The sequence below is a fragment of the Cannabis sativa genome, chromosome 6 (genome assembly GCF_029168945.1).
Source record: "Cannabis sativa cultivar Pink pepper isolate KNU-18-1 chromosome 6, ASM2916894v1, whole genome shotgun sequence".
In the NCBI taxonomy this organism is placed as follows: Eukaryota; Viridiplantae; Streptophyta; class Magnoliopsida; order Rosales; family Cannabaceae; genus Cannabis; species Cannabis sativa.
Window position 1 is genome coordinate 56,822,581 of NC_083606.1, and position 27,604 is coordinate 56,850,184.

The following is a 27,604-nucleotide window of genomic DNA, read 5'->3' on the forward strand; positions in this document are numbered from 1 at the left end:
TTCAAACCTAACCCTAGTGGAATGCTATAAATAGATAGTGAAGGCTTCAGGAAATTTACACTTAAATTTTCTATTTTTCCTTCAGAGAAAAACCTGAGTCTTTCTCTCTCCCTATCTTTAGCTGCCACTTCTTCTTTCTCTTCCCTCTTGAATTTCGAAATCCTTAGTGATTAGAGTAGTGCCCACACACATCAAGCAATACCTCAATCATAGTGAGGAAGATCGTGAAGAAAGATCATCAGCAAAGGAGATTCAGCATCAAGGATTCAGAGAAAGAGATCCAGGTTCAGATATTGATAATGCTCTGCTACAGAAAGGAATCAAGGGCTAGATATCTGAACGGAAGGAGTCATATTATTCCGCTGCACCCAATGTAAGGTTTCTTAAACTTTATATGTGTTTAATTTATCGTTTTAGAAAGTTCTTATTTAGGATGTTAATAAACATACTTGTGAGTAGATCTAAGATCCTGGTAAAATAATTTCCAACAGCTTGTATGATTCGTTGGCTTTTCCTCGTAATTCTTCTTGCTCGTGCTCTTTGCTTCTCCATGCTTTCATGTAGTTCATTCTCACCCCATACTTGTGTTTCATTTCTCCTCTGATGTCTTGTGGCGTTTGAGTTGTTTTTATGTTGGTAAACCGTGGCTTGATGTAGTTTCCAATCAATTTCGTTGTAGCTTGTCTTTTGTCGGCAAATCTTATGTTTAGATCACAAGTGTGTATCACCTTTCTGTCGTACTTTCGAATGAGGAATGACTTTGTTGGCCCGTTTCTGGATGCCGTTAGTGCCCACTTGCATTTTGGATCCAAACAACAAATCTTGTATGTTCTTGCACATGATTTTTTCACTCTGAATTGGAAGTTGTTCCTAATTGCATAGAAACCAAGCACACTCTGCAGTGTTTCTTTGTCTTTGTATATTTGTGCTTCTTCTATTTCAGGATGTTGCAGATCTGTGATTAGTAGTTGGTCATAATCTGTGATTTCTGGTTCCTTTTTTTTGTTGTTTTCCAGTTGCTCAACCATCTCCTCTGCCACAAGTTTTGCATAGTCCATGAAGTCAAAACTTTCTCCCCCAAATTCCGGTACTGTAGCTTCAATTGTATGTTGTTGATTTGTTGAGTCTTCTGTTGTTGCTGCATTGTATTCGATTGGTTGGAAGGCACTTGTATGTGTAATTACTGAATTGTCATTTCCCAAGAATGATGCATCGATGGTTGTTGTTGGGTTATGGATGACATTCACACACAATGGGTATGTTGTGAAGTCAGGGTCCTTCAGTTTGAGTTGTATGTAGAAATGCAGGCTTTGATCATCCTTTATCCTCAATGGTTGGTATCCTTCCTTCACTTGATATTTCAGTTGCAAAACAGTATTTTCTTGGTTGCACTCCAGGACATCTTTGAGTTTCTGTTGCAAATCTTCATAGTTAGAATTGGCTGAAATGTAATGTCCACTGGCTTCATAATTTTCATAATTCATTCGATCATCGAATTGTCCATTGTAGAAGACTAGGAATGGAATGTCTTTCCTTTCTTGTGTTTTTGCAATGTTTATTAGTCCGAGGCAACGAATTTTAAAACTGGTTTGATTCTGTTATGAAATAGAGTACAAACTTACTTCTATCTCTGTCCCTTTGTTCAAGCATTGTATTTCCTGTCCTGATTCCTGCTTTTGCCATTTTTTTGTTGTTAATAAACTACAAAGAAACAAGAATAAAACTATTAAGAAACTTCATTAAATTTTTGGGAAACTAACCATTTCTCAAACTGTTTTGTCCTCTATCTTTTCCAAAATAAATTCCTGCAAAAAATATAATGAAACTATTATTAAATGATTATGCAACTGTAAATCAACTTAAAAACCACAATTCTTTCCTCAAAATTACATAGTTCTTACTCATTGTCATTTTTCATCATGTTTATTCGAATCAGATTAATTTCCAATTATTATAAAACTAATTTGCTACCATTTACATAAATCGTACCTTCTATATATGCTAGCTTTTGGTACTCGTCAATTGACACTTCTTCATGATTTGTAAACCATTTTAAAACGATATTGCAACTGTAAGGCAACGCAAAAAATTAAAAAAACCCTTATTAGTATCATGTGGTTCCTTAATTAGAATCAGTTCTTGTTTTTTGCTGTTAGAATATGACTTTCCTGTTGTAAACCGGTGAATCAACCAGAATGCAACTGTGTATGACGTATATCATTGTTGAAAAAAATTTCATTTCATACCTTTTTTTGGATTTCAGGGGGGAGCTCCAGATCTGTTCAATACAGATTTACATTGCTTCAATCTGGATTTTCGACGCTCGTTTGAGTGATATTGCACGATTAAAAACCGAAATCAAATGTTTAATTTCAGTTTCTCCACGGTTTTCTGGTCTTTTTTTTTAAAAAAAATTTCTGTTCAGATCCTTGGATTTGTTCGTTTCCTATCGAAATTCGCCAGAATTGATGGTTGTTCTACGCTCGATCTGGTTTCATTCTGGTTGCGTAGCCGGCTGCATCGATGGAGGTTCCTTCATCGTCTCCGTTCGTGACGTGCGGCTGAAGGTATAGGTGAGGTGGTATTTTTGTAATATATTCGTAGTGGGCTGTACAAATGTTGATTGGGCCGGCCCACAGTTTTTTTGTAATATTTTACCCTTTTTGAAATTTTCCTGTTTTTTTCCCAAAAAATAATAATAAATGTATTTTAATAATATTACAAAATAAATATACAGCTCAAATAAAAAAAATTACATAAATACCACTTACACACACCTTTAACTCAGGATCTATGTTTCTTAAGCAATTATCGAGCAACTATCGCGTAATTATCGCGCTACCACATAGCAACCCAACGCAACCGAAAGAAAAATTTAACCAGAAAGAGAACCATCATTAATTCCGCAACTTCACCTAAGAAGACGACCAAAATCAATCAAAACAATGGCTGTTTCGAATTCATAAAAAAGTGTAGAAAAACTACTATGAAATTAAAATTCAACCGAAAATCCAGTTTAAGTTGCATAAAACTAATGTCCTAACTTCAATTTTTAGATCCATGAAAGGCAGATCTCAAAAAGTTGAACTAGAGTTCTCAAACAATCCAACTCAAGTATAATCTAAAAAAAAATTACATCAATACTATAATAAAATGTTTATCCTGATATATTTTTGTTGTTTTCCAAATTTTTAATGGTGAATTTGTTCATGTTAAATCATAAAGAGACATGTAGATAGAGTTATGTACGTGCGAACATTGTTCTGATTTTTAATATTTCACAACAGTTGCATTACAGTTGCATAAACATTTTGCTAACAGTTATTTTGTCTGATTGAAACCTTCGTTTGATGCAACCTTCGGCCAACCACCCAGCAACCAAACAAAACTTTTCGTCTAATTGAAACCTTCGTCTGATGTAACCTTCGGCCAATCACCCAGCAACCACCCTGCAACCATCGTTTGATTGAAACCTTCGTTTGATGCAACCACCCTACAACCATCGTCTAATTGTGTAAGTGATATTGTAAGTGGTATTTAGGTAAATAAAATCACATAAAATGTATAAATATTGTCCTTACCTTATGGATGTATTTTTGTAAATAAAGTGTCAATTTATATTTTCTATGTAATAATTCCTTTTAAGTTTGGGGATAGATTAGAGAAGATTTGAGAGTGATTTGGAAAGTAACTAAGTGCGCGCTCCAATTGTTCGGTAAAATGCCAAAGTGAAGAAAAGTTGTGATTTTGTGAAGTTTTGGGTGATACCTCGCTTTGGTTTGATTGATAGGTGTCGTATCAATAATTGATGGGTGTTTTAGAATATATTCTGAGAGTTCATTATTTGGATTTGGTGATATGACTCCAAGATCAAAAAAAGAAAAAGAAATTATGTGTCATCACAAGTCACTATTGATCATACTTTTGTCACTACTGGGGCACAAGCAAGGTTTAAGGAATGAACCGCTAATAATAAGAGCTTGATTGTTGAATTTTATTTTTGTCCAAGTGCGAAAGATGGTGTTTTACTTGATATGATTATTACTCGACTATGGCAACAATTGTGTGAACCGGTTATAGGAGCAAACACTAGTGTGGTGAGAGAGTTTTATGCCAATGCTTATGGTGGGCATCCCGAGAGTCAAGTTGTAATACCCTGGAATTAAGGAAATGGATTAGCAAAGCCCTAACTAGTTAATTGAGTATTATTGTAGAATTATATTATATTATAATTTATTATATGCGAATTAATATGAGAAATGACATGTTAAGACCCCGTTGGTGAGTTAGGGGCATTTTAGTTTTGACCCGAGAAGGGTAAAACTGTGAATTTAATTTATTTATGTGCTTATGAACTATATTATTATATAGTATATCTGGCGTGTCCTTTTTCAGGTGTGTTCTGACAAGTTGGCGCGGTATAGTCACAATCGGGTATTTCGGGCTGAACCGGGTTCGGGGCCGAAATATAATTTTGGGATAAATTATTGGCATTTTATTTATGTGTGAATAATCTGAAATTATTTAAATATGTGTTATATATGAAATGAATTCAATGCCCTTGATTGTTTGAGTATGTGAGAAATGGCCCTAGGGGCAAAATGGTAAATTGTATTTTTGGATTTATTTTCAACTAAAGGCATTATTTGTAAAAAAATGAAATTCATTTTCTGCATTTACCTTAACCCTAAAACAGCCCCCTTCCCTCTCTCTCTCTATCTCTCTTTGTATTTGGTTGAAAAATTGGTGATTTGCTTGGTATACAAGCTTGAAATTGAAGAATTGTTTGAGGAGTTGTGGCTTGATCATTGCATTGAAGCTTGAGGTAGTTTTTCTATTGCTGAAATTTAATGAATTTGCTGCTGTGATTTTATGGTTGAAAAGCATGAAATAGGTTGGGATGGTCTTGAGATGCATGTTAGTGTTTTCTTGTTGGTTTGAGCATGTTTGTACTTGGATCTTTTGAATTGATGTTGGGTTAGGTTTAGACAGAATTTAAAAGGAATTTTATTGTGTTTTTATTCTGTTATTGAACTTTGAAATTAATTGTTCAAGTTCAAGTTCTTGAGCTTGAAGTTCTTGGTGATTTTGCTTAAGTTGGAGCTTTGAAGTTTATGATGTTTAATCTGAATTTTTGGGGTTTTTACCATTGGATTTTTAATGCATGAATTGTGTTTTAAGCTTTTGATTTAATTACTGGAAAATCTATTTAATGGATTTAAGTTTTGGTTGTGAAATGAGTTGAAATGGATGAGTTTTTGGGGCTGAAATTCATTGTTGAAGGCTGATTTTTAGTTGCTGGTTTTTGGTGTTGTTGGAGAGTGAATTAGGTGTAATTCCTCTCTAATTACTTGGTTTATGTTAGGTGAAAATTTGGTATGATTGTGGGTTGATATAGCATGAAAATTGGTATTTTTGGATGCATTTTCGTGGCTGGAAACTGGGTTTCCTGGGTTTTTAAACCCAGTAGCCGCGGCCATTTTTGGCAGCTTATTGTATTTTTTTCGGGTTTTTGTTTTGGTCATAACTTTTGACTCGGGACTCCGTTTGGGACGTTCTTTATATCGTTGGAAAGCTCGTTCCGAGCTCTATCTGAATATCTGGAATTTAAATGCCCAGTTTTTAATTTGTGGAAATAGATTTTGGGATTAACCCTATACTTGTGTATCCCGGAATTGTGACTAGGATTACCGGCACTTGGTCAGGAGCACCCGGGGATTTGGAATCTCCATATTTGTGGGACATCAGGTAAGACAGTAGTTAGCACGTAGAGATATGCGCAATGGCGCTTATATGGAATGTGATTTATATGAGAAACTAGAAACCGGGATTAGAGTTATTACTCTAAAGTGAGCGGTTTATTGGCTTAGGGTTATTACCCAAGTGAATTGTTAATATGTAATTGTTATGCCATGATGTATATAGCTGTATATTGAAGTAAAGGGTTATGTGTTCAAGGCATAATCAGGTTGGACTCGGTAACTAGAACCGAGATGAACTGTTCTAAGGCCTTATTGTAATTAGACGTGTGAGCGTAACACGTAGGTCTATGCCACATAGACATAAATAGGCGTGTGAGCGTAACACGCAGGTCTGTGTCATACAGACAAATATGAAATGGCATTATTATTATTTATGTGATGAGTTATATATGATTAACGATATATCTTACTGTCTTGCTGGGCTTGGCTCACGGGTGCTCTACTGTGCAGGAAAGGGTAAATCTATCTCTGATCAGCCATGAGTATGGGAGTTGGGCGATGTATGTACATGTTCGGGCCACACTAGACCAAGCGGGTTAGGGTCTACCTGCGTTGAAACTTTTGTAACTCTATTTTTGCCGCTTAGGTCGGCTAAGGAGAAAAGACTTGTAATATTTTATAAAATGATTTTTTTGGGATCCCGAAACATGTAACTTTTGTTTGTAAGGTTAAAATTATTACAAGTTTATTTTCATTCCGTTTTCGTTTAAAGTTTTAATTTCCGCGCTTATTTTAAAACCAATCCCGTTTAGGGGATTAGGGTTTCTTAATCATATTGGGTAGCGTGCCTAAATCTTAGGGCGTTACAGTTTGGTATCAGAGCGCCAAGGTTTTTAAATTTCCTGTAGACCGGTCGAACATGTACAATCATCGTCAGAGATAAGCTCGACTCATGGTGCAGTAAGTGTTGAGAGTAAATACTTTACTGCTTATTTGATCAATTATTTACCGCTTTCTATTTTAGGCAGTATGTAAGCATCTAGAGTATTTATGTGATATATGATGCCATGCTTAAAATGCTATATGTTAAGTATTTAATTATATTAAGTAAATAGTTGAGTTAGGGTTTAAGGTAATAAGTGCATAAGTGTGGTATTGGTGCTTAACTCGCTGGGGTTGTTGGTTACAGGGGTACTTGTGAAAATGGACCCTCCGCAATCATCTAGACCACAGGGCGAGCAAGTAGAGCATGGTGTAGACCAAACCAATCCACCGGCACCGCCTGTACCTCCGCAGAATCTGGGGGATAATGCGGGGGTTGGCAATGCTAATCCTCCCGGCGGCGCGGCGGATGTTCCATGAAATGCGAGGTATCATACTTCGTCAAGAGGAAGAGTTGCGTCGATTAAGGCAACCGGCACCGGCTGCCCCTGTTGAGCAAGTGTTACCACCAGTGCCTGTGCCAGTGGTGGGTAACCAGGGGTTTATGATGCCGCATAGAGATTCCGTGTTTGAGCGGTTTGTGAAGCTGCAACCTCCTACTTTTCTGGGAGGTACTGACATAATTAAAGCTGAGCAATGGATGAGTACAATCACCCGTATCCTTGATAATATGGGAGTGACGGGAACAGAGAGAGTGAATTGTGCAGCTTTCATGTTACAAGATCATGCCCGCGTCTGGTGGGATATTGTGGGACAGACTCGTGATGTCAATGTAATGACTTGGGATGAGTTTAAGAATTTGTTTGAAGAAAAATTTTATAACATCGCTGTGAGGACTTCACACATGGAAGACTTTGTGAAATTAACTCAGGGGAAGATGTCTGTGGCCGAATACACTCTAGAGTTTGATCGAGTGTCCAAGTTTCTTTGGTGATGCGGGTGCCCACTGATTTCACCAGAAACGAAATATGTGAGAGGACCGAATGCCACAATCGGTCGGGACTTGAAGATTACCACTACTCATGACACTTTGTACAAGAAAGTGGTAGAGCTAGCCTTAATTGCCGAGGAGGCCGAGCATCGAGTAATAAAGGAGCAGGTCGCAAAGGATGTTGTCACGGCATCAAACCCCGCTCGCTAGTGGTAATATCGGTAAAGGGACCGACAAAGTGGTAACACCGATCACAAACGAAAGGTTGATGCTTCCGGAACATCAGGGGGTAACAGGAAGTTTCGGGGAAACAGAGGTGGCCGCCATGGCCGCGGATCTTCATTCCGATCTTATCCTGAGTGTCCAAAATGCAAGAAACACCATCAGGGTGAATGTCGGGCCAAGACTTGTTTCCAGTGTGGCATGGTGGGTCACTTCATCAGAGATTGTCCTCAGACTAAGAAAGAGGAGCCTAAGAAGAATGTTACTCAGAACCCGGGACGACTTTTTACCATGACTCAGGCTGATGCTGATGCTAGTCCGTCAGTGGTGACAGTCGATTGTCTATAAATGGTTGTTCTTATACTGTATTGTTTGATTCGGGAGCTACCCACTCTTATGTGTCAAGTAGAGTAATTGAAAATTTTGATAAACCATGTGATATTTATGCTTCGGGGTTTGGTACCCTTTTACCTTCGGGAGACCTTATAGTATCCACTAGGTGGATTCGGTCCTTGTCCTTCTGGATTGACGGTTGTGAATTAACCGCCAATCTAATAGAATTACCGTTCGATTTTGATGTAATCCTGGGAATGGATTTTCTGTCTAAGTATGGGGCAACGATTGACTGCAAGCGGAAGATGGTGGTGTTTGAGCCTGATAGTGCCAACCCAACAGTGTTTGTGGGTAAAGTTCAGGGGACACGCATACCAAGAATAACACTTTTGAAAGCTAAGGACCTGATGAGCAGAGGTTGTCTGGGATTCATAGTTACTGCAGTGGATACCAGCCAACCTGTGACATCTGGACCTGAGAGTACAAGATTGGTATGCGAGTTTCTTGACGTCTTTCCAGAAGATCTACCGGGATTGCCACCTACCCGGGAGATTGAATTTGTAATTGAGTTGGTTCCGGGAGCGGAACCAGTATCAAAGGCACCGTATCGAATGGCTCCAGCAGAATTAAAAGAATTGAAGATACAACTACAAGAATCACTGAATCTGGGATTCATTAGGCCGAGTTACTCTCCTTGGGGTGCTCCAGTATTATTTGTGAAGAAGAAAGACGGGTCTCTGCGAATGTGTATTGATTACCGAGAGTTGAATAAGCTTACCATCAAGAACAAATATCCTTTACCTCGAATTGATGATCTTTTTGATCAACTGAAAGGGAAGATGGTCTTCTCCAAGATCGATCTTCGCTCAGGCTATCATCAACTGAGAATTCGAGAGGAAGATGTCCCGAAAACTGCTTTCCGTACTCGGTATGGACATTATGAATTTCTAGTGATGTCTTTTGGACTCACCAATGCCCCGGCGGCATTCATGGATCTTATGAATCGGGTATTCAAGGATTACCTGGATAGATGTGTGATCGTGTTTATTGATGACATCTTGGTTTATTCTGAATCGGAAGAGGAACATGAGTTGCATCTTAGATCTGAATTGCAACGGTTACGAGACCACAAGCTATATGCTAAATTCAAAAAGTGTGAATTCTGGTTATCTCATGTCTCTTTCTTGGGGCACATAGTAGATAAAGATGGGATAATGGTGGACCCGGGAAAGATTGAAGCTGTTTGGGATTGGCCAATACCAAAATCGGCTACTGAAGTTAGAAGCTTTTTGGGCTTAGCTGGGTATTATCGTCGATTTGTTGAGGGTTTCTCAAAGATCGCTGTACCCTTAACGGAGTTGACTCGAAAGAATTTGAAGTTTGTTTGGACTGATCGGTGTGAGAAAAGTTTTTTGGAGTTAAAGCAGCGCTTGATTACCGCTCCTGTGCTAACTCTTCCTTCAGATAAGGAAAAATTTGTTGTTTATTGTGATGCCTCGAGACAAGGTCTCGGCTGTGTTCTTATGCAAGCTGGAAAGGTAATAGCTTATGCTTCTCGGCAGTTAAAGGAGTACGAGCAGAGGTACCCTACTCACGACTTAGAACTCGCGGCAGTAGTATTTGCGCTAAAGATTTGGCGGCATTACTTATATGGCGAGAAATGTGAGATATACACTGATCATAAAAGTCTGAAATACTTCTTTACCCAGAGAGACCTGAATATGAGACAAAGACGCTGGCTAGAACTGGTGAAGGATTATGATTGTGAGATCCTTTATCACCCTGGTAAGGCCAACGTGGTTGCCGATGCCTTGAGTAGAAAGGGGCAGAGTCAGATAAATACTGTGAATCAAATCTCGCGGCAGTTAGCAAATGAGATGACCCGAGCTAAAATCGAGTTGGTTGTAGGGCAGTTGGCTAATATTACCCTGCAATCTACTCTTTTAGAGCGAATCAAAGAAGCACAATTGTAAGTTCCAGAGTTAATGAAATCCCGAGATAGGGTTTCAGCTGGGAAGACTAGTGACTTTACAGTGGATGAAACAAGAATGTTATGATTTATGAATCGTGTTTGTGTGCCTATGGATGACGGTATTAAAAGAGAGATTATGACTGAGTCTCATACGACTCCTTACTCAGTTCATCCAAGGTCAACGAAGATGTATCAAGACCTCAAGGCCATGTTTTGGTGGCCAAGCATGAAGAATGACATCGTTGAGTTTGTTGTTAAGTGTCTTACCTGTCAGCAAGTGAAGGCCGAACATCGAGGCTGCAGGGTTGCTGCAGCCATTGAATATCCCAGAGTGGAAATGGGAAGACATTGCTATGGACTTTGTGGTAGGCTTGCCGAGAACCACGGGACAGTTCGACTCTGTATGGGTCATAGTGGACAGGTTTACAAAGTCAGCGCACTTTTTGCCTGTTCGAACGAACTTCTCCATTGATCAGTATGCTGAGTTATATGTTAGAGAAATTGTTCGTCTTCAAGGTGTCCCAAAGTCTATTGTTTCGTATAGAGATCCTAAATTCACATCAAGATTCTGGGAGAGTCTACATCAAGCTATGGGTACTCTAAAGTTTAGCACAACATTTCATCCTCAGACGGATGGACAGTCCGAGAGGACTATTTAGATCTTAAAAGACATGCTTTGGGCATGTGTTTTGACTTTGAAGGATCATGGGTAAAGTACTTTCCCCTGATCGAGTTCTCGTACAACAACAGCTATCAGGCAACAATCAGGATGGCCCCTTATGAGCTTTTATATGGAAGAAAATGTAGATCACCTATTCACTGGGATGAGGTAGGTGAAAGAAAGTTCTTGGGTCCCGAGGCTGTTCAGAGAACAAGTGAGGCAGTTGATAAAATTAGAGCGCGAATGCTCGCGACTCAGAGCAGACAAAAGAGTTATGCATACCCAAAGCGACGAGAGATTGATTTTCAGATCGGGGACATGGTATTTCTCTGAATATCGCCGATGAAAGGCATCAAGCGCTTTGGTAAGAAAGGAAAACTTAGCCTTTGGTTCATTGGACCTTTTGAAATCCTTGAGAGGATAGGGCAAGTAGCGTACAGGTTGGCTATGCCCCCAGCGCTGGCAGCTATACATGATGTGTTCCATGTTTTGATGCTTCGAAAGTATGTCTCAAATGTGTCCCATATTCTGAGTTATGATGTATTGGAACTACAACCAGATTTATCATATGAGGAACAACCTGCAAATACTTGACGAAGGGAGAAAGTCTTGAGAAACAAGACAATTGCACCGGTGAAAGTGTTATGGAGGAACGGTAAAGTAGAAGAGGCAACACAGGAACTCGAGACGGATATGCGGCGAAATATCCGTAGTTGTTTAGGTAAATTTCGGGACGAAATTTCTATAAGGAAGGGGTAATTGTAATACCCTGGAATTAAGGAAATGGATTAGCAAAGCCCTAACTAGTTAATTGAGTATTATTGTAGAATTATATTATATTATAATTTATTATATGCGAATTAATATGAGAAATGACATGTTAAGACCCCGTTGGTGAGTTAGGGGCATTTTAGTAATTTTGACCCGAGAAGGGTAAAACTGTGAATTTAATTTATTTATGTGCTTATGAACTATATTATTATATAGTATATCTGGCGTGTCCTTTTTCAGGTGTGTTCTGACAAGTTGGCGCGGTATAGTCACAATCGGGTATTTCGGGCTGAACCGGGTTCGGGGCCGAAATATAATTTTGGGATAAATTATTGGCATTTTATTTATGTGTGAATAATCTGAAATTATTTAAATATGTGTTATATATGAAATGAATTCAATGCCCTTGATTGTTTGAGTATGTGAGAAATGGCCCTAGGGGCAAAATGGTAAATTGTATTTTTGGATTTATTTTCAACTAAAGGCATTATTTGTAAAAAAATGAAATTCATTTTCTGCATTTACCTTAACCCTAAAACAGCCCCCTTCCCTCTCTCTCTCTATCTCTCTTTGTATTTGGTTGAAAAATTGGTGATTTGCTTGGTATACAAGCTTGAAATTGAAGAATTGTTTGAGGAGTTGTGGCTTGATCATTGCATTGAAGCTTGAGGTAGTTTTTCTATTGCTGAAATTTAATGAATTTGCTGCTGTGATTTTATGGTTGAAAAGCATGAAATAGGTTGGGATGGTCTTGAGATGCATGTTAGTGTTTTCTTGTTGGTTTGAGCATGTTTGTACTTGGATCTTTTGAATTGATGTTGGGTTAGGTTTAGACAGAATTTAAAAGGAATTTTATTGTGTTTTTATTCTGTTATTGAACTTTGAAATTAATTGTTCAAGTTCAAGTTCTTGAGCTTGAAGTTCTTGGTGATTTTGCTTAAGTTGGAGCTTTGAAGTTTATGATGTTTAATCTGAATTTTTGGGGTTTTTACCATTGGATTTTTAATGCATGAATTGTGTTTTAAGCTTTTGATTTAATTACTGGAAAATCTATTTAATGGATTTAAGTTTTGGTTGTGAAATGAGTTGAAATGGATGAGTTTTTGGGGCTGAAATTCATTGTTGAAGGCTGATTTTTAGTTGCTGGTTTTTGGTGTTGTTGGAGAGTGAATTAGGTGTAATTCCTCTCTAATTACTTGGTTTATGTTAGGTGAAAATTTGGTATGATTGTGGGTTGATATAGCATGAAAATTGGTGTTTTTGGATGCATTTTCGTGGCTGGAAACTGGGTTTCCTGGGTTTTTAAACCCAGTAGCCGCGGCCATTTTTGGCAGCTTATTGTATTTTTTTCGGGTTTTTGTTTTGGTCATAACTTTTGACTCGGGACTCCGTTTGGGACGTTCTTTATATCGTTGGAAAGCTCGTTCCGAGCTCTATCTGAATATCTGGAATTTAAATGCCCAGTTTTTAATTTGTGGAAATAGATTTTGGGATTAACCCTATACTTGTGTATCCCGGAATTGTGACTAGGATTACCGGCACTTGGTCAGGAGCACCCGGGGATTTGGAATCTCCATATTTGTGGGACATCAGGTAAGACAGTAGTTAGCACGTAGAGATATGCGCAATGGCGCTTATATGGAATGTGATTTATATGAGAAACTAGAAACCGGGATTAGAGTTATTACTCTAAAGTGAGCGGTTTATTGGCTTAGGGTTATTACCCAAGTGAATTGTTAATATGTAATTGTTATGCCATGATGTATATAGCTGTATATTGAAGTAAAGGGTTATGTGTTCAAGGCATAATCAGGTTGGACTCGGTAACTAGAACCGAGATGAACTGTTCTAAGGCCTTATTGTAATTAGACGTGTGAGCGTAACACGTAGGTCTATGCCACATAGACATAAATAGGCGTGTGAGCGTAACACGCAGGTCTGTGTCATACAGACAAATATGAAATGGCATTATTATTATTTATGTGATGAGTTATATATGATTAACGATATATCTTACTGTCTTGCTGGGCTTGGCTCACGGGTGCTCTACTGTGCAGGAAAGGGTAAATCTATCTCTGATCAGCCATGAGTATGGGAGTTGGGCGATGTATGTACATGTTCGGGCCACACTAGACCAAGCGGGTTAGGGTCTACCTGCGTTGAAACTTTTGTAACTCTATTTTTGCCGCTTAGGTCGGCTAAGGAGAAAAGACTTGTAATATTTTATAAAATGATTTTTTTGGGATCCCGAAACATGTAACTTTTGTTTGTAAGGTTAAAATTATTACAAGTTTATTTTCATTCCGTTTTCGTTTAAAGTTTTAATTTCCGCGCTTATTTTAAAACCAATCCCGTTTAGGGGATTAGGGTTTCTTAATCATATTGGGTAGCGTGCCTAAATCTTAGGGCGTTACACAAGTGTTGGTAAGAGAAAAGCTAGTTCAGTTCTCGCTTTTAGTAATTAATGAGTATTTTGAACTTTCAGAAATTGAAGACGATGTGTACCATCGTGATCTAAAGAATAAGGACTATGATAAAATGCTGAGAGATTTGACTAAGCCAGGTACACAGTACATGATGGGAAAGGATATGGTTACTCCGACGCATATCAAAAATACTAGTTTAAGTTATTTGGGCAAGATGTGGAACAGATTTGTGATTAATAACTTGCTTCCTTCTTCACAACAAGGGGAGATCAATATTGAGCAATTGTATCTGTTGCACTGCATTTGTTCAGGAAAAAGTATCAATGTTGGTAAACCGATTCATTCCAACATTTGTACTATAGCTAGGGGTCTAAATTTACTTCTGACTACTCTGCCTGGGGAGTACGGTCGCAAGGCCGAAACTCAAAGGAATTGACGGGGGCCACACGGCCAGGGTGAGGCCATGCGTCTCACACGCGCATGAAGGGAGAAGGGAGACAAAGCACATGTTGGTGCTGCTGGCATGGGGTCCACGAATGGCTGAAAAAATGGGGAGCTGCCACATGGCAGCTTTGTCTCCTTGATGAAGGATTTTGGGCCTCGTTTTGGGCTTTCTCTTCATGGACTATTTCCTTTCAGAAATGGTAATTTTTCATGTTTTGGGCTATCTTTTTGTTATTTTTTTTTTCCTTTTTTACAAATGTTATTTTCTTAATCAAACACAAACAAATTAAATCTAAACAAAATATTTTACACATAAAATATATCACACATAATATATATCACATTGATTTCAATGAAAATATTTATTTAAAATGTAATTATTTATAATTCGTAAAAGACAATTCATTTTTTTATCTTTTTATTTCTTTTTCTTAATTATGTCACAAATACTATTTATTATTTATAAACGAAGATAAAATTAAATCTAAATAAATATTTTTTAACATAATAATATATTGCATTAATTTCTTAAAAATATTATTTAAAATTTATTTAACTTTGTATTTTTATACTATTAAATATGTAATATTTTGACATTTAACATGACGTCGGGTTCAAGGAAAATTGAGAGCTTTCTTTTTTCCTTTATTGGAGAGAGAGAGAGAGAGAGAGAGAGAGAGAGAGAGAGAGAGAGAGAGAGAGAGAGAGAGAGAGAGAGAGAGAGAGAGAGAGAGAGAGAGAGAGAGAGAGAGAGAGAGAGAGAGAGAGAGAGAGAGAGAGAGAGAGAGAGAGAGAGGAAGTGGTGATGTGAGAGTGTGGCTTGACCAAATGAGCCTTAAATAGGTTTTGATAAGCCCTTCTCTTCATACATGCAACAAGCAATTATACAGCCTGTAAGATATCTATGCAGAGGATTAATAGTTCCCTATTTGGGAACATGAGCAACCAAAGAAAAAGAAAAAAAAAGTTTATAACTAAAGTTGTTACATAAAAGCTGCCCGGTTAAGACTTCAACAGTCAGAAGTGGAGTTGGAAAGTCCCTATCTATACAGACGCCCAAATAGGGACTCGGGGGCAAATTTTATCACAATTTTTACTCACGTGACGTGGCGTGTCTACATAGGCAAGATTGATGCCACGTGGAGTACAAATACTCAAGCTGGACAAATAGACAACAAACTGGCCAACTAGGGAGGTCTAGCCGGACCACCCCTGGCCGACCGTAGTGCAACATAGGCTGGCCAGCCTCTAGCAAAGGGTAGGTCGGCCAACTTCTCTTCTAGCAAACACTTTTGGTGTCTCTGCATCTTTCAACTCGGACATGAACTCTTAGTTACAAATTGGCTTCAACAACCCACAAAAATAGGGGTTTAACGTTAGTTATTTACCTATTCTTTATGAATAATTAGTAAGTTATTTACTTATTTATTTAATATGTAAGAAATAGGTGATATCTCCTCATTTTAAGGGATATCAACCTACTATCTTCTATAAGCTCCCTCCTATATAAAGAGCACTAGGCTAACCCTATAAGCTCTTGAGTTCAAGCACTCAAAGCCCTAGCTCTCTCTCCTACACGCCACTTGCAGTGTAGTAGAGACTAAGTCTCCCTCATCTCATTACCTTGAGAAGTGTCTTACATTCTCACCATTGTACTACATAGAGAGCCACTCTAGAACTCATAACACTTGTGATCTGAGTGGTATTATCTCTCATATCAATACAACTAAAAGGGGAGTAGGTCGTTACCCGCTAACTAAGGGGGTCAAACCTCTATAAAATTACTGTGTCCATTTATTTACTTGCTCTAATTGTTTACTGTTGGAATTTATTTTACCAGGATCTTAGATCAACTCACAAGTATGTTTATTAACACCCTAAATATGAACTTTCTAAAACGATGAAATAAACACATATAAAGTTTAGGAAACCTTACATTGGGTGCAGCGGAATTACATGAATCCTTCCGTTCAGATATCTAGCCCTTGATTCCTTTCTGTAGCAGAGCATTATCAATATCTGAACCTGGATCTCTTTCTCTGAATCTTTGATGCTGAAACCTCCTTTTTGCTGAAAGTCTTTCTTCACGATCTTCCTCACTATGATTGAGGTATCACTTGCTGTGTGTGGGCACTACTCATACACTAAGAATTTCGAAATATTGAAGAAGAAAAGAAGAGAGCTAGTGGTCAGCCAGGTAGGGAGAGAGAAGGCTCAGTTTTTTCTGAATCAGAAGTGTAATTTTCCTGAAGCCTTCACTATCTATTTATAACATTCCACTAGGGTTAGGTTTGAATTATTTGGCATTAAAATAATGAAAATATCAGTTTAAATTGCCTACAAAAGTGGCCGGCCATGCTTAGTGGATTTGGGCCTCACTTTTTGCAATTTTGCAGTTTTATCTTTTCTGCATCTGATTTTCTCAAAAACGCCAATTTTCTAATTCAACCATTTAAATGGCAATTCTAACTATTTAATAACTATAAATAATTATTAAATAATATTGTCATTTATTATATTTATTAATTGAACCATACAAAGTATCATAATTAACAAATATGCCCCTATAAACTCTTTCTTTACAATTTCGCCCTTACTTAGTGAAAAATTCACAAATAGACATAGTCTAAATTGAAAATTATAATTGATTAATCAAAACCAATTATATGAGTCTTACAAGCAATATTATCTCAACTAGTGCGGGGACCATGGGTCTATATAACCGAGCTTCCAATAAGTAGATCAAGAATTTATTACTAAAATTCACTAACTTATTAATTCTTCGTTGAATCCACGCATAGAACTTAGAATTGCACTCTCAGTATATAGAATGCTCTATATGTTCCACCATATAGACACATCATTAGTTATCCATTGTTATAATCCTAATTTGATCACTGATCCTCTATATGAATGATCTACACTGTAAAGGGATTAAATTACCGTTACACCCTACAATGTATTTATTCCTTAAAACACTTGACCCCGTATAAATGATATTTCAGCTTATGTTAAATGAGTACTCCACCATTTATGTTCGTTTGGTCAAGCTCAAAGGAGATCATCCTTTGCTTACTATTCGCCAAATAGAAGCTATAGAATCCATGTTTATGTTAGCGCTCCCACTCAATTGCACTACCGTGTTCCTAAAATGTACGTATCACCCTGACCTAAAAGTAGGCTTAACTAACAAATCAAAGAACACGAATAGCCTCTCGAGATTGAGCCTAATCATATCAGGATTAAGATCATTTTGATCTAGGATCAACTTGGCGATATTGACTTGAATAGATATTACGGTAAGTTTAATAAATCTAAGTCAAAGTTCAATATCGGTCCCTTCCGATGCATACTCCATGCATCCAACCTGAGCTTTACTTTAACCAATGCTCTGGAAATAACATAGCACTTCTCCAAATGCAAGTAAACTTTGTTGTAGATTATCATATCAGTAAAACTCTATGTCTGATAAATCTAGGAAACTTTATTCACATAGTCATGTTTACTTTCCAATGTGTTGACGGCACAATAAACAGGATCAAGTATGTGAAAAGGGTTTCAGATGAATTTATACATTATGTACATATAATCATGAAATAAATCATGTGAACCATGCAACATTAAATGTTATTTCTGATCTATATTAATAAATAAATCTGATTATATTGAAATGAGTTTTATTTAGGGCATAAAACCCAACAAACTCCCACTTGCACTAATATAAAACAAAAAGTGCGTTTCAAATAATCTCAACACCTCGATATACAAATCAAGTGTAGTAGTAGTATACTCCTCGTAATAGGATCTGAAAGGTTGAATTAAACACAACCTTTTCTCCACCATTACTCTTCCTTTAATCACAAAATCATTGATAATGTGAAATTCCTCTCTATATGTCTACTCTCTTGGGATACTAGATTCTATACCTTTGGCAACTACTTTTGGTTAATCAGGAGATTAACACTAGTAGTTAAGGCAATTTGGAATGATGCCAAAAATGTATAGAACTTTCCTTAGACTGAATAAGTACCTTTCCTGCAACCTTAACATTCAGTCCCTCTCTGGTAGACCTAGAGACTTCAGATAGGTTTTTACACTTCTCCAAAATCACTATTCCACCCCCAAAGTAATCACCATCTTATCAGAAAGATTTACTAGCACAAAGGCAAATTTCGAAATCTGATATGGTGTAGTCTAAGAGTTTTAAACACACCCTTATAGACTAACATATAGTTCCTCTTCTTTATCTTAAGATTAACTTGATTGTCTTCCAATGTTCTTCTCCTGGATTAATCTGATACCTATTCATTACTCCCACTCAACAGCAGGTGTCTGGTCTAAGGCATACGAAAGCATATCTAAGACCTCTCACTGTTGATGTAAGAAATTCTTTCATGGCTTTATCTTTTCTGGAATAGTTGAAACTTTTCCTTAGATAAATAAAATCTATGTCTAAGAAGTTGTGAAGCTTCTATAGATTGCCATTAGAAAGAAAATGCTTCAGCATCTTACTAAAGTAAGTTGCTTGCATTAGAGTAAGTAATTACCAGGTATACCACAAGCCATAGGTTTAGATAAACTCAAACCTATAATACTAGGAACAGGAAGTTTGTTAAGTCCATTGAATAGACTTATAAACGAAAATTTCCTTTTATGTCCTTGTAATAGAAAACTTTAGGTTACTCTATGTGAATGGATTAAACCATAATTCTATTGGCTTTCTTCTTAGTTTCTTATCTTGACAATCCATTACTTGTTTAAACTCACAATGGATTTTAATCACTAGTGTCTCCCAAGTCATAAGAAGGTGAGTTCCTAGAAACTCTCCCACTACGACAAGGTACCGTGAATTATGTCTAAAAAAACTAAATGGTAATTGATCTCTTCGGTTGTGACAAGACAACAGAGGCAGTGGGATCATCATATGTCAAATAAGATGATAGAACACTTTTGGAATCAAGAATTAAATATCTCCTTTATTTGCTACTTGTTTTTCAGACTTAGTCATTATCTTAGAAAAGTAGTATTTGTTTGAACAAACACTTTCTTATCTATTGACTATGGGATGGTCCACCCCTAATCACTTAGAATAGCTAACAAACCATGGTTAACAGTTCTAGCTTTTCTTAAGATTTTGATTAGGTCATCCATGAATCTAGTAATGATTTACATTAAGTATACAACCATTACATCATTCTGAAATTGTATTACCATAGAAGGAATTAGGCAACGACTAATAACTAATCATCAATATGCAACTCGAAATTTCTGGAGAGGTAAGTTTGGATATATTTCAAAAATCAATTTAATGATCTTTGAACTGCATATCTACTAACTATTTCTCCACCCCTATCAGTTCGCAAGATCTTTAACCACTTACCTTAATGGTTTTAACCATTGCTAGAAATTAATGAAATTTTTCAAACATTTCAAATTTCTTGCTAAAAGGTATAATCTAGAGTTATCGTTTTAAGAATACAACGAAAAACTCATATCCACCCCTGAATGTACATCCATCTGCGAATGAGATGAACTACTTTCAGTGGATATAGGCATATTAACTCTTTGCAGAGATTGATCTTGTCAAATCCACTATGAACAAGATACAAAATGCCATAGATTAAAAAAAATGTGGTAGTGTCTTTTGATGACTTAGGTATAGTTACATCAACGAGTTCATAGAATACTACAAGTGGATCCTGGTCACAGAATACCTAACTCATATTCCATACAGTTTGAATCCATTAATAGAAGATGGATATTAAACACTTGAGAAAGTGTAACTGTATTGTATTCTGGAATTAGAAATATAAGAAAATTTCTGTTTAGAATCTAGAATTAAAGTCAAAGACTTTAAATTTATACCAAATATAATGAGTAATTCTATCTTGGACCACCACTACTAATTTAACTCTAAATCTGATTTGCCCATACAAGTAGGAGATTTCTAAGATTGAGGATTTATATCAATTGGGAATAGAATTTCGGGATTATAATCATATGCGTCATTTAATTTCTTAAGAGAAAATATAGAATGACATGAAATGATTTATAGACCATTCATCCAATGATATGTTTTTGAGCTTTTCGAAATGAATAAGCTAAGAGGAATTAGGATAATTTTGTTGATTAAATAAGAATCCAACGATGCTTCGATTAGCGAATGTCAAAGTAATCTTATTTATACAATCTTCTTGTTTCATATTGTAAAAATACTAGTCTAAGGTGTCATCAATTGATGAACAGCTAGATGTCGCATATACAATATTTATTTTTCGAGATCTAACACTATTATGTATGTCTAATGGTGAAAATCCACTAGGGATTTATCTCATTAGATAAACAAGCCAAGTTAGACCAACAATGAAGATTCGAAATTAAACTACAACTTAATAACAGAAAATAACATGGTTCAATATAAATTCGTACACAATTCAGAAATTATAAACATATAGCAAGTAGGAATGACAAGTGAAAATACTAAAACATACAATCCTAAATAATTTCCAAGGTTTTTCAACAAACTGATACAGTGTCCCGTTTAGGCGAGAGTCAAAGCATCATCCATTGAACAGAGTTGTCAGCTCATCTAAAATGATAACCATTCTAGCAACCTTTTATTCGATCAAGATTGGAATTCAGCGTTGTCCCGTTTAGGCGAGAGTCAAGGCAATTCTATCTTATGAGCTTCCACCATTGTTTCATAATTTGCAAGTCAAGTATGGTCGCCACCATTAGGGTGATCTATACCATACAAAATACTTACAAATTACTTATCATTCGAGATTAAACGGTGCGAAATTGCTAATGAACGTTCCTCTATTAGGGAGGATTACTCACTAAAACAAACGCGGTGTAAAACCCACAATGGAGATCGAATGTCTTTTGATTAAAAGCTCATTATTTAAAGAGAGTTGTATTTTCTTTGATTCTCATCATTTAATCTATTTATTTTAAATATATATTTATTTAATTAAAATTTCTAATTTAGAATGAAAAATTCTAAATATAAATTTTAATTTAATATTTATAAATTTTACTTAGATGGATATGAAAATAATATGAATTATTTCCATCTTAGTAATAATTTCCAATAAATATTTAGAAAAATATTCAATTTAAGTTGTTACAAAATTAATTTAAATTAATTTACAACTCAAATTTAATTTTCTATAAATATATATTGCATTTCGAAAAATTAAAGTATTTAAGAATACAATTTTCGAAAAATGCATGTTAAAATAAAAAATAAATCCTGGAAAAATTATTCTAATTTAATGTTAGCCCAAAATTAATTTACAACAAAAAATATAATTTTCCTATTTAATTAAATATATATAAGAAAAATTTCAAATATTTAAGTATGATGATGAAAATCAACTTAAATATTAATTTTCTATTTAATTAAATACACTAGAAAAATACTTCAAGCAAAAATATCACCTATCTAGATTTTCCTTTGACTAATTAATTCAATTTCTAATAATATACTTTAATTCATTTATTTTAAATTAATCAATAAATGAAAAAATCATTGATTTAAGTTGATCCAAGAATTAATTAAAATAAATAATTAATTTACAACTTAATCTATTTTTCAAGATAAATGCAAAATCATCTTGCATTATGAAATGCAATCTTGAAAATTGATTAATAAAATAAAGAAAAATATATTTTACTTCATTTATTTTAATTAATCATTAAATAAAAAAATCTTTGATTTAAGTTGGTCCAAAATTAAAATAAATAATTTACAACTTTAATCTATTTTTCAAATAAAATTCGAAATTCCAGCATTTAAGAAATGCAATTTCGAAATTTGATTAATAAAAAAAAAGAAAAATATATTTTGAAAATTATTTAAATTTAGTTTTAAAAATAAATTTCAACTAAAAATAATTTTCTATTTAATTAAGTGTCATGAAAAAGAAATATTTAAGTATCACGATGAAAATCAACTTAGATATTTAGTTTTCAAATTAATTAAATGTATTAAATTCAAGAAATAAATAATTAAGTGTAGAGAAGGCTTAATTATTAATCTCTAGTTTAATACTAGGAAAAAATAAATTGTACCAAAATTAATTATTTAATATAATTAATTTCACAATGTATAATATTTTCCTATTTAATATTAGAAATAATAAGTAGTCTAGAAATAACTATCTAGAAAATATCTTATTTGACTAAGTATCTTTTCCACAAAATTTGAAAAAAAGATCTAATTTAAGTTGTATTAGGAAAAAATCTAGAACTTAAATATTTTTCAAATTTAAATTTAATTAAATATCAAAAATTAAGTTGTAACCACTTAATTTGAAAATATTCCATTTTAAGTTAATATTCGAAAAGATATTAACCTAAAAAATATCTAAAATATTCCATTTTAAGTTAATATTCGAAAAGATATTAACTTAAAAAATATCTAAAGAATCTTAATAACCAATGCCTAAAATTTCTCAACTTAATTTTGAAATTTTAAATCCAAAAGATATTCAGATTTAAGTTGGTTAGTTGTAAATAACTAAATATCAACTTAAATAGGAATATTTAATGAAAAATTTAAATTAAGCTTCAGAAAGAATCTAGATGGTTATAATTCTATATTTAATTAAATATAAGAAAATACATATAGTTTAGCTTAGAATAAAAAATTCTTTAAACTATAATTTTCTTAAATTAATTTCAAAATAAATGAAATTAATTATGTTGCTAATCAATTTTATTAGGTTAAACTAGTTTAATTAACCTAGTACAGTTATTCAAATCAGGCAAATGGGCCTTCACAATTGTGGTGGTTCATGTGAGGGGGTGCTGGGTTCAGTATGTCGTACCCACTACTATGGCTCCCAACTCTCAAACAAGGCCCAAAAGAGAGGAATTTAACCTTAATAAGAACAATTGTTATTAATTGAATAGGCCCAAAAACTAAATGGGCCTAAATAAATTCTATCAAGAACTATGATAATTTATTTTAGCAACAACAACCTATATGCATCTATAATAAAATTAAACACATAGGCTCACACAGGCACACTTTGGATGTGTCCTATCATGTTGCTAGGTCATACACAGATGAAAGAAGATTGTAAATATACCTGTTACAAATTATTATCTTGACCAAGGGAGCCATCAGATCAATAGATCTGGCAAAAGGTAACCATGGCTATTTGCAATCAAGTAATGATAGGTTTTGAAAACTTACACACAAGCTAAAACACATACTCCTGCAACAAGGTTAGCTGGATAGTTGGATGTAGGATTTATTTAATTTTAAATTAAATTATTAATTTCGAAATAATTAATTAAATAAAAAATAATTTTCGAAAATTTAAAAAAAAATTGAAAAAATTCGAAATTTAAAAAAAATTTAAATTTAAAATTAAACCTACAATTTTGAAAAATTAGGTTTCAACCAACCTAAATATCATTTCAAAATTTTAGGTTTCAACCAACCTAAATATCATTTCAAAATTTGCTAACTACTTTTAAAATTTAAATGTTATTTTATAAATAAAAATTAAATAAAAAATTAAAAAAAAAAAGATAAATGAATATCTTTTTCAGATTTTAAATGTAATTTAAATAAATAAAATAACAAAATTTAAAAGTTAGCAAAATATCTTACAGCTTTTTAAAATTACATGATTATAGTTATCTTATTTTAAATTTGAATAAGGTCAAATTATTTTAAAAAAAATTTAAAATATTTAAAATCTGACCTTAAATTTAAAAATAAGATAAGATATAATCAAATTTAAAAATAAGATAGATTATTAAGCAAATAAGATAGATACTGACTATTTTTAAATTCAAATTACACTAATATCTTGAATTAAATTTAAAAAATATTAAATTAATTCATAATGATAATTAGAATTGAATTAGGAATAGTAATAGTATAAATATAGAACTACACAACAAATCGGAAGTTAATTCCGTGAAAAAGCATGAAAAATCGAAGAAAAACGAAAAAATTGCGAGCTGTACGGACAGTTTTTGCGATCGCAGGAAAATTTCAGCACAACTCCGATTTTTTCGAATCTTCAAAAAATCATAACTAATTCAAATTAAATCGAAATTGAGTTCTGTAAAAAAGTAACTTGCTTAATTTTTTTCATGCTATCCCAAAAAAATAATTCTAGAAACAGATATTCAATTATTTTTAACAAAATTCACAAACACCAATCAATCATCAAATAACACTCAATACAACATGATACCATCCAAAAACAAACAAACAATCGTTTTAAAGTCCAAATTTCCTGCATGTAAATCAATTACCATGGCTCTGAGGCCAATTGTTGGAATTTATTTTACCAGGATCTTAGATCTACTCACAAGTATGTTTATTAACACCCTAAATATGAACTTTCTAAAACGATGAAATAAACACATATAAAGTTTAGGAAACCTTACATTGGGTGCAGCGGAATTAAATGACTCCTTCCGTTTAGATATCTAGCCCTTGATTCCTTTCTGTAGCAGAGCATTATCAATATCTGAACCTAGATCTCTTTCTCTGAATCTTTGATGCTGAAACCTCCTTTTTGCTGAAAGTCTTTCTTCACGATCTTCCTCACTATGATTAAGGTATCACTTGCTGTGTGTGAGCACTACTCATACACTAAGAATTTCGAAATATTGAAGAAGAAAAGAAGAGAGGGAGTGGTCAGCCAGGTAGGGAGAGAGAAGGCTCAGTTTTTTCTGAATCAGAAGTGTAATTTTCCTGAAGCCTTCACTATCTATTTATAGCATTCCACTAGGGTTAGGTTTGAATTATTTGGCATTAAAATAATGAAAATATCAGTTTAAATTGCCTACAAAAGTGGCCGGCCATGCTTAGTGGATTTGGGCCTCACTTTTTGCAATTTTGCAGTTTTATCTTTTCTGCATCTGATTTTCTCAAAAACGCCAATTTTCTAATTCAACCATTTAAATGCCAATTCTAACTATTTAATAACTATAAATAATTATTAAATAATATTGTCATTTATTATATTTATTAATTGAACCATACAAAGTATCATAATTAACAAATATGCCCCTATAAACTCTTTCTTTACAATTTCGCCCTTACTTAGTGAAAAATTCACAAATAGACATAGTCTAAATTGAGAATTATAATTGATTAATCAAAACCAATTATATGAGTCTTACAAGCAATATTATCTCAACTAGTGCGCGGACCATGGGTCTATATAACCGAGCTTCCAATAAGTAGATCAAGAATTTATTACTAAAATTCACTAACTTATTAATTCTTCGTTGAATCCACGCATAGAACTTAGAATTGCACTCTTAGTATATAGAATGCTCTATATGTTCCACCATATAGACACATCATTAGTTATCCATTGTTATAATCCTAATTTGATCACTGATCCTCTATATGAATGATCTACACTGTAAAGGGATTAAATTACCGTTACACCCTACAATGTATTTATTCCTTAAAACACTTGACCCCGTATAAATGATATTTCAGCTTATGTGAAATGAGTACTCCACCATTTATGTTCGTTTGGTCAAGCTCGAAGGAGATCATCCTTTGCTTACTATTCGCCAGATAGAAGCTATAGATTCCATGTTTATGTTAGCGCTCCCACTCAATTGCACTACCGTGTTCCTAAAATGTACGTATCACCCTGACCTAAAAGTAGGCTTAACTAACAAATCAAAGAACACGAATAGCCTCTCGAGATTGAGCCTAATCATATCAGGATTAAGATCATTTTGATCTAGGATCAACTTGGCGATATTGACTTGAATAGATATTACGGTAAGTTTAATAAATCTAAGTCAAAGTTCAATATCGATCCCTTCCGATGCATACTCCATGCATCCAACCTGAGCTTTACTTTAACCAATGCTCTGGAAAGAACATAGCACTTCTCCAAATGCAAGTAAACTTTGTTGTAGATTATCATATCAGTACAACCCTATGTCTGATAAATCTAGGAAACTTTATTCACATAGTCATGTTTACTTTCCAATGTGTTGACGGCACAATAAACAGGATCAAGTATGTGAAAAGGGTTTCAGATGAATTTATACATTATGTACATATAATCATGAAATAAATCATGTGAACCATGCAACATTAAATGTTATTTCTGATCTATATTAATAAGTAAATCTGATTATATTGAAATAAGTTTTATTTAGGGCATAAAACCCAACATTTACATGTGGTGATTCTGATCATAAATAAGACTCTGCTGTTTGTTGGCTAAATCTGAGATCAACACGCTGTTCGGTTGAGTTTGGCCTACACGCCTTTGATTATTCTAAGTGGTTCTTGTCATCACCATTGTTGTATACGAAAAATGTGTGACATTTAGTTTTTTTTAGCTCTCAATGAAAGTACTAAAATGTTAACTGAGATTTCCAACAACTAAATTAAATAGAAAAAAATATTTTAGAGAGCTTAAAAAAACACTAAACACCAAGGTCTTTACGTGGATGGGACGTTAACAAGTCTTAGTCCACAAATCACTATTATTGTATTGTTAAGGCTTACAACAATGGTGGTCTCTCAAAATTTCAACAATGTTTTGCTTTAGAACTAAAATTGAATCATTTTTACAATAAGGGTATGACTCTATTTGTAGGCAAATAGCTATGCAAATGGGGCTAGATTAGCTAGCTCCAAATAGAAACTAAACAGAATTAGGCCTTCTAATGAGGCAATTACATCTAGTTAATGATAAATAAGCAAATGAACTTGCCCAATGAGCCAACCCAATAGGGGTGGTAGATAGGTTAATGTGACTTGTCATGTGAGGATGTGACATGTGCAGGGACAAACTACAATTTTTTGTATATGAAAAATGAATGTGAGAGTAACAGGTTTGTATCTCCTTGTTTATTATAATTTATAAAAAACTTACATTTATCAATATGTTCACTAAGTATCCGATCCGATCCGATCCAATTCGCATGATCTAATTCAATCCAATTCGCAAAATACGGATATCCGCACATGCGCGAATTGGATTGGATTGAAAAATTTAAAATTCGCACTTGTACGGATTGGATGTTGTTTAACCTCAAAAAGTAACCGATCCAATCCAATCCACCCTCAATTATATATTTTTAAAAAATTATAATATATAATATATATTAATTTTCTAATAATATTGAAAAAAAAAGACACAAACTTCTAATATCTTAATCTTTTTTAGTAATTGTTGACCG

At 34.4% G+C, this 27,604-nt stretch overlaps 1 protein-coding gene and 2 long non-coding RNA genes across 3 annotated transcripts; all 3 read left to right on the forward strand.

Annotated features, from left to right (window-relative positions):
• Positions 1-4,394: 4,394 nt before the first annotated feature.
• On the forward strand, positions 4,395-6,480 carry LOC133038866 (uncharacterized). Its single transcript, XR_009688433.1, has 3 exons — positions 4,395-4,825; positions 5,686-5,748; positions 6,213-6,480. It is a non-coding gene; the product is annotated as an uncharacterized LOC133038866 (long non-coding RNA).
• Positions 6,481-7,011: 531 nt separating this feature from the next.
• Positions 7,012-8,145, forward strand: LOC133039307 (uncharacterized). The gene is made up of 2 exons (XM_061118168.1): positions 7,012-7,574; positions 7,803-8,145. The coding sequence occupies exons 1-2, from the start codon at positions 7,012-7,014 to the stop codon at positions 8,143-8,145; spliced, it is 906 nt and encodes a 301-aa protein (XP_060974151.1).
• Positions 8,146-11,498: 3,353 nt separating this feature from the next.
• LOC133038867 (uncharacterized) lies at positions 11,499-13,859 on the forward strand. Its single transcript, XR_009688434.1, has 3 exons — positions 11,499-12,204; positions 13,065-13,127; positions 13,592-13,859. It is a non-coding gene; the product is annotated as an uncharacterized LOC133038867 (long non-coding RNA).
• Positions 13,860-27,604: the final 13,745 nt, after the last annotated feature.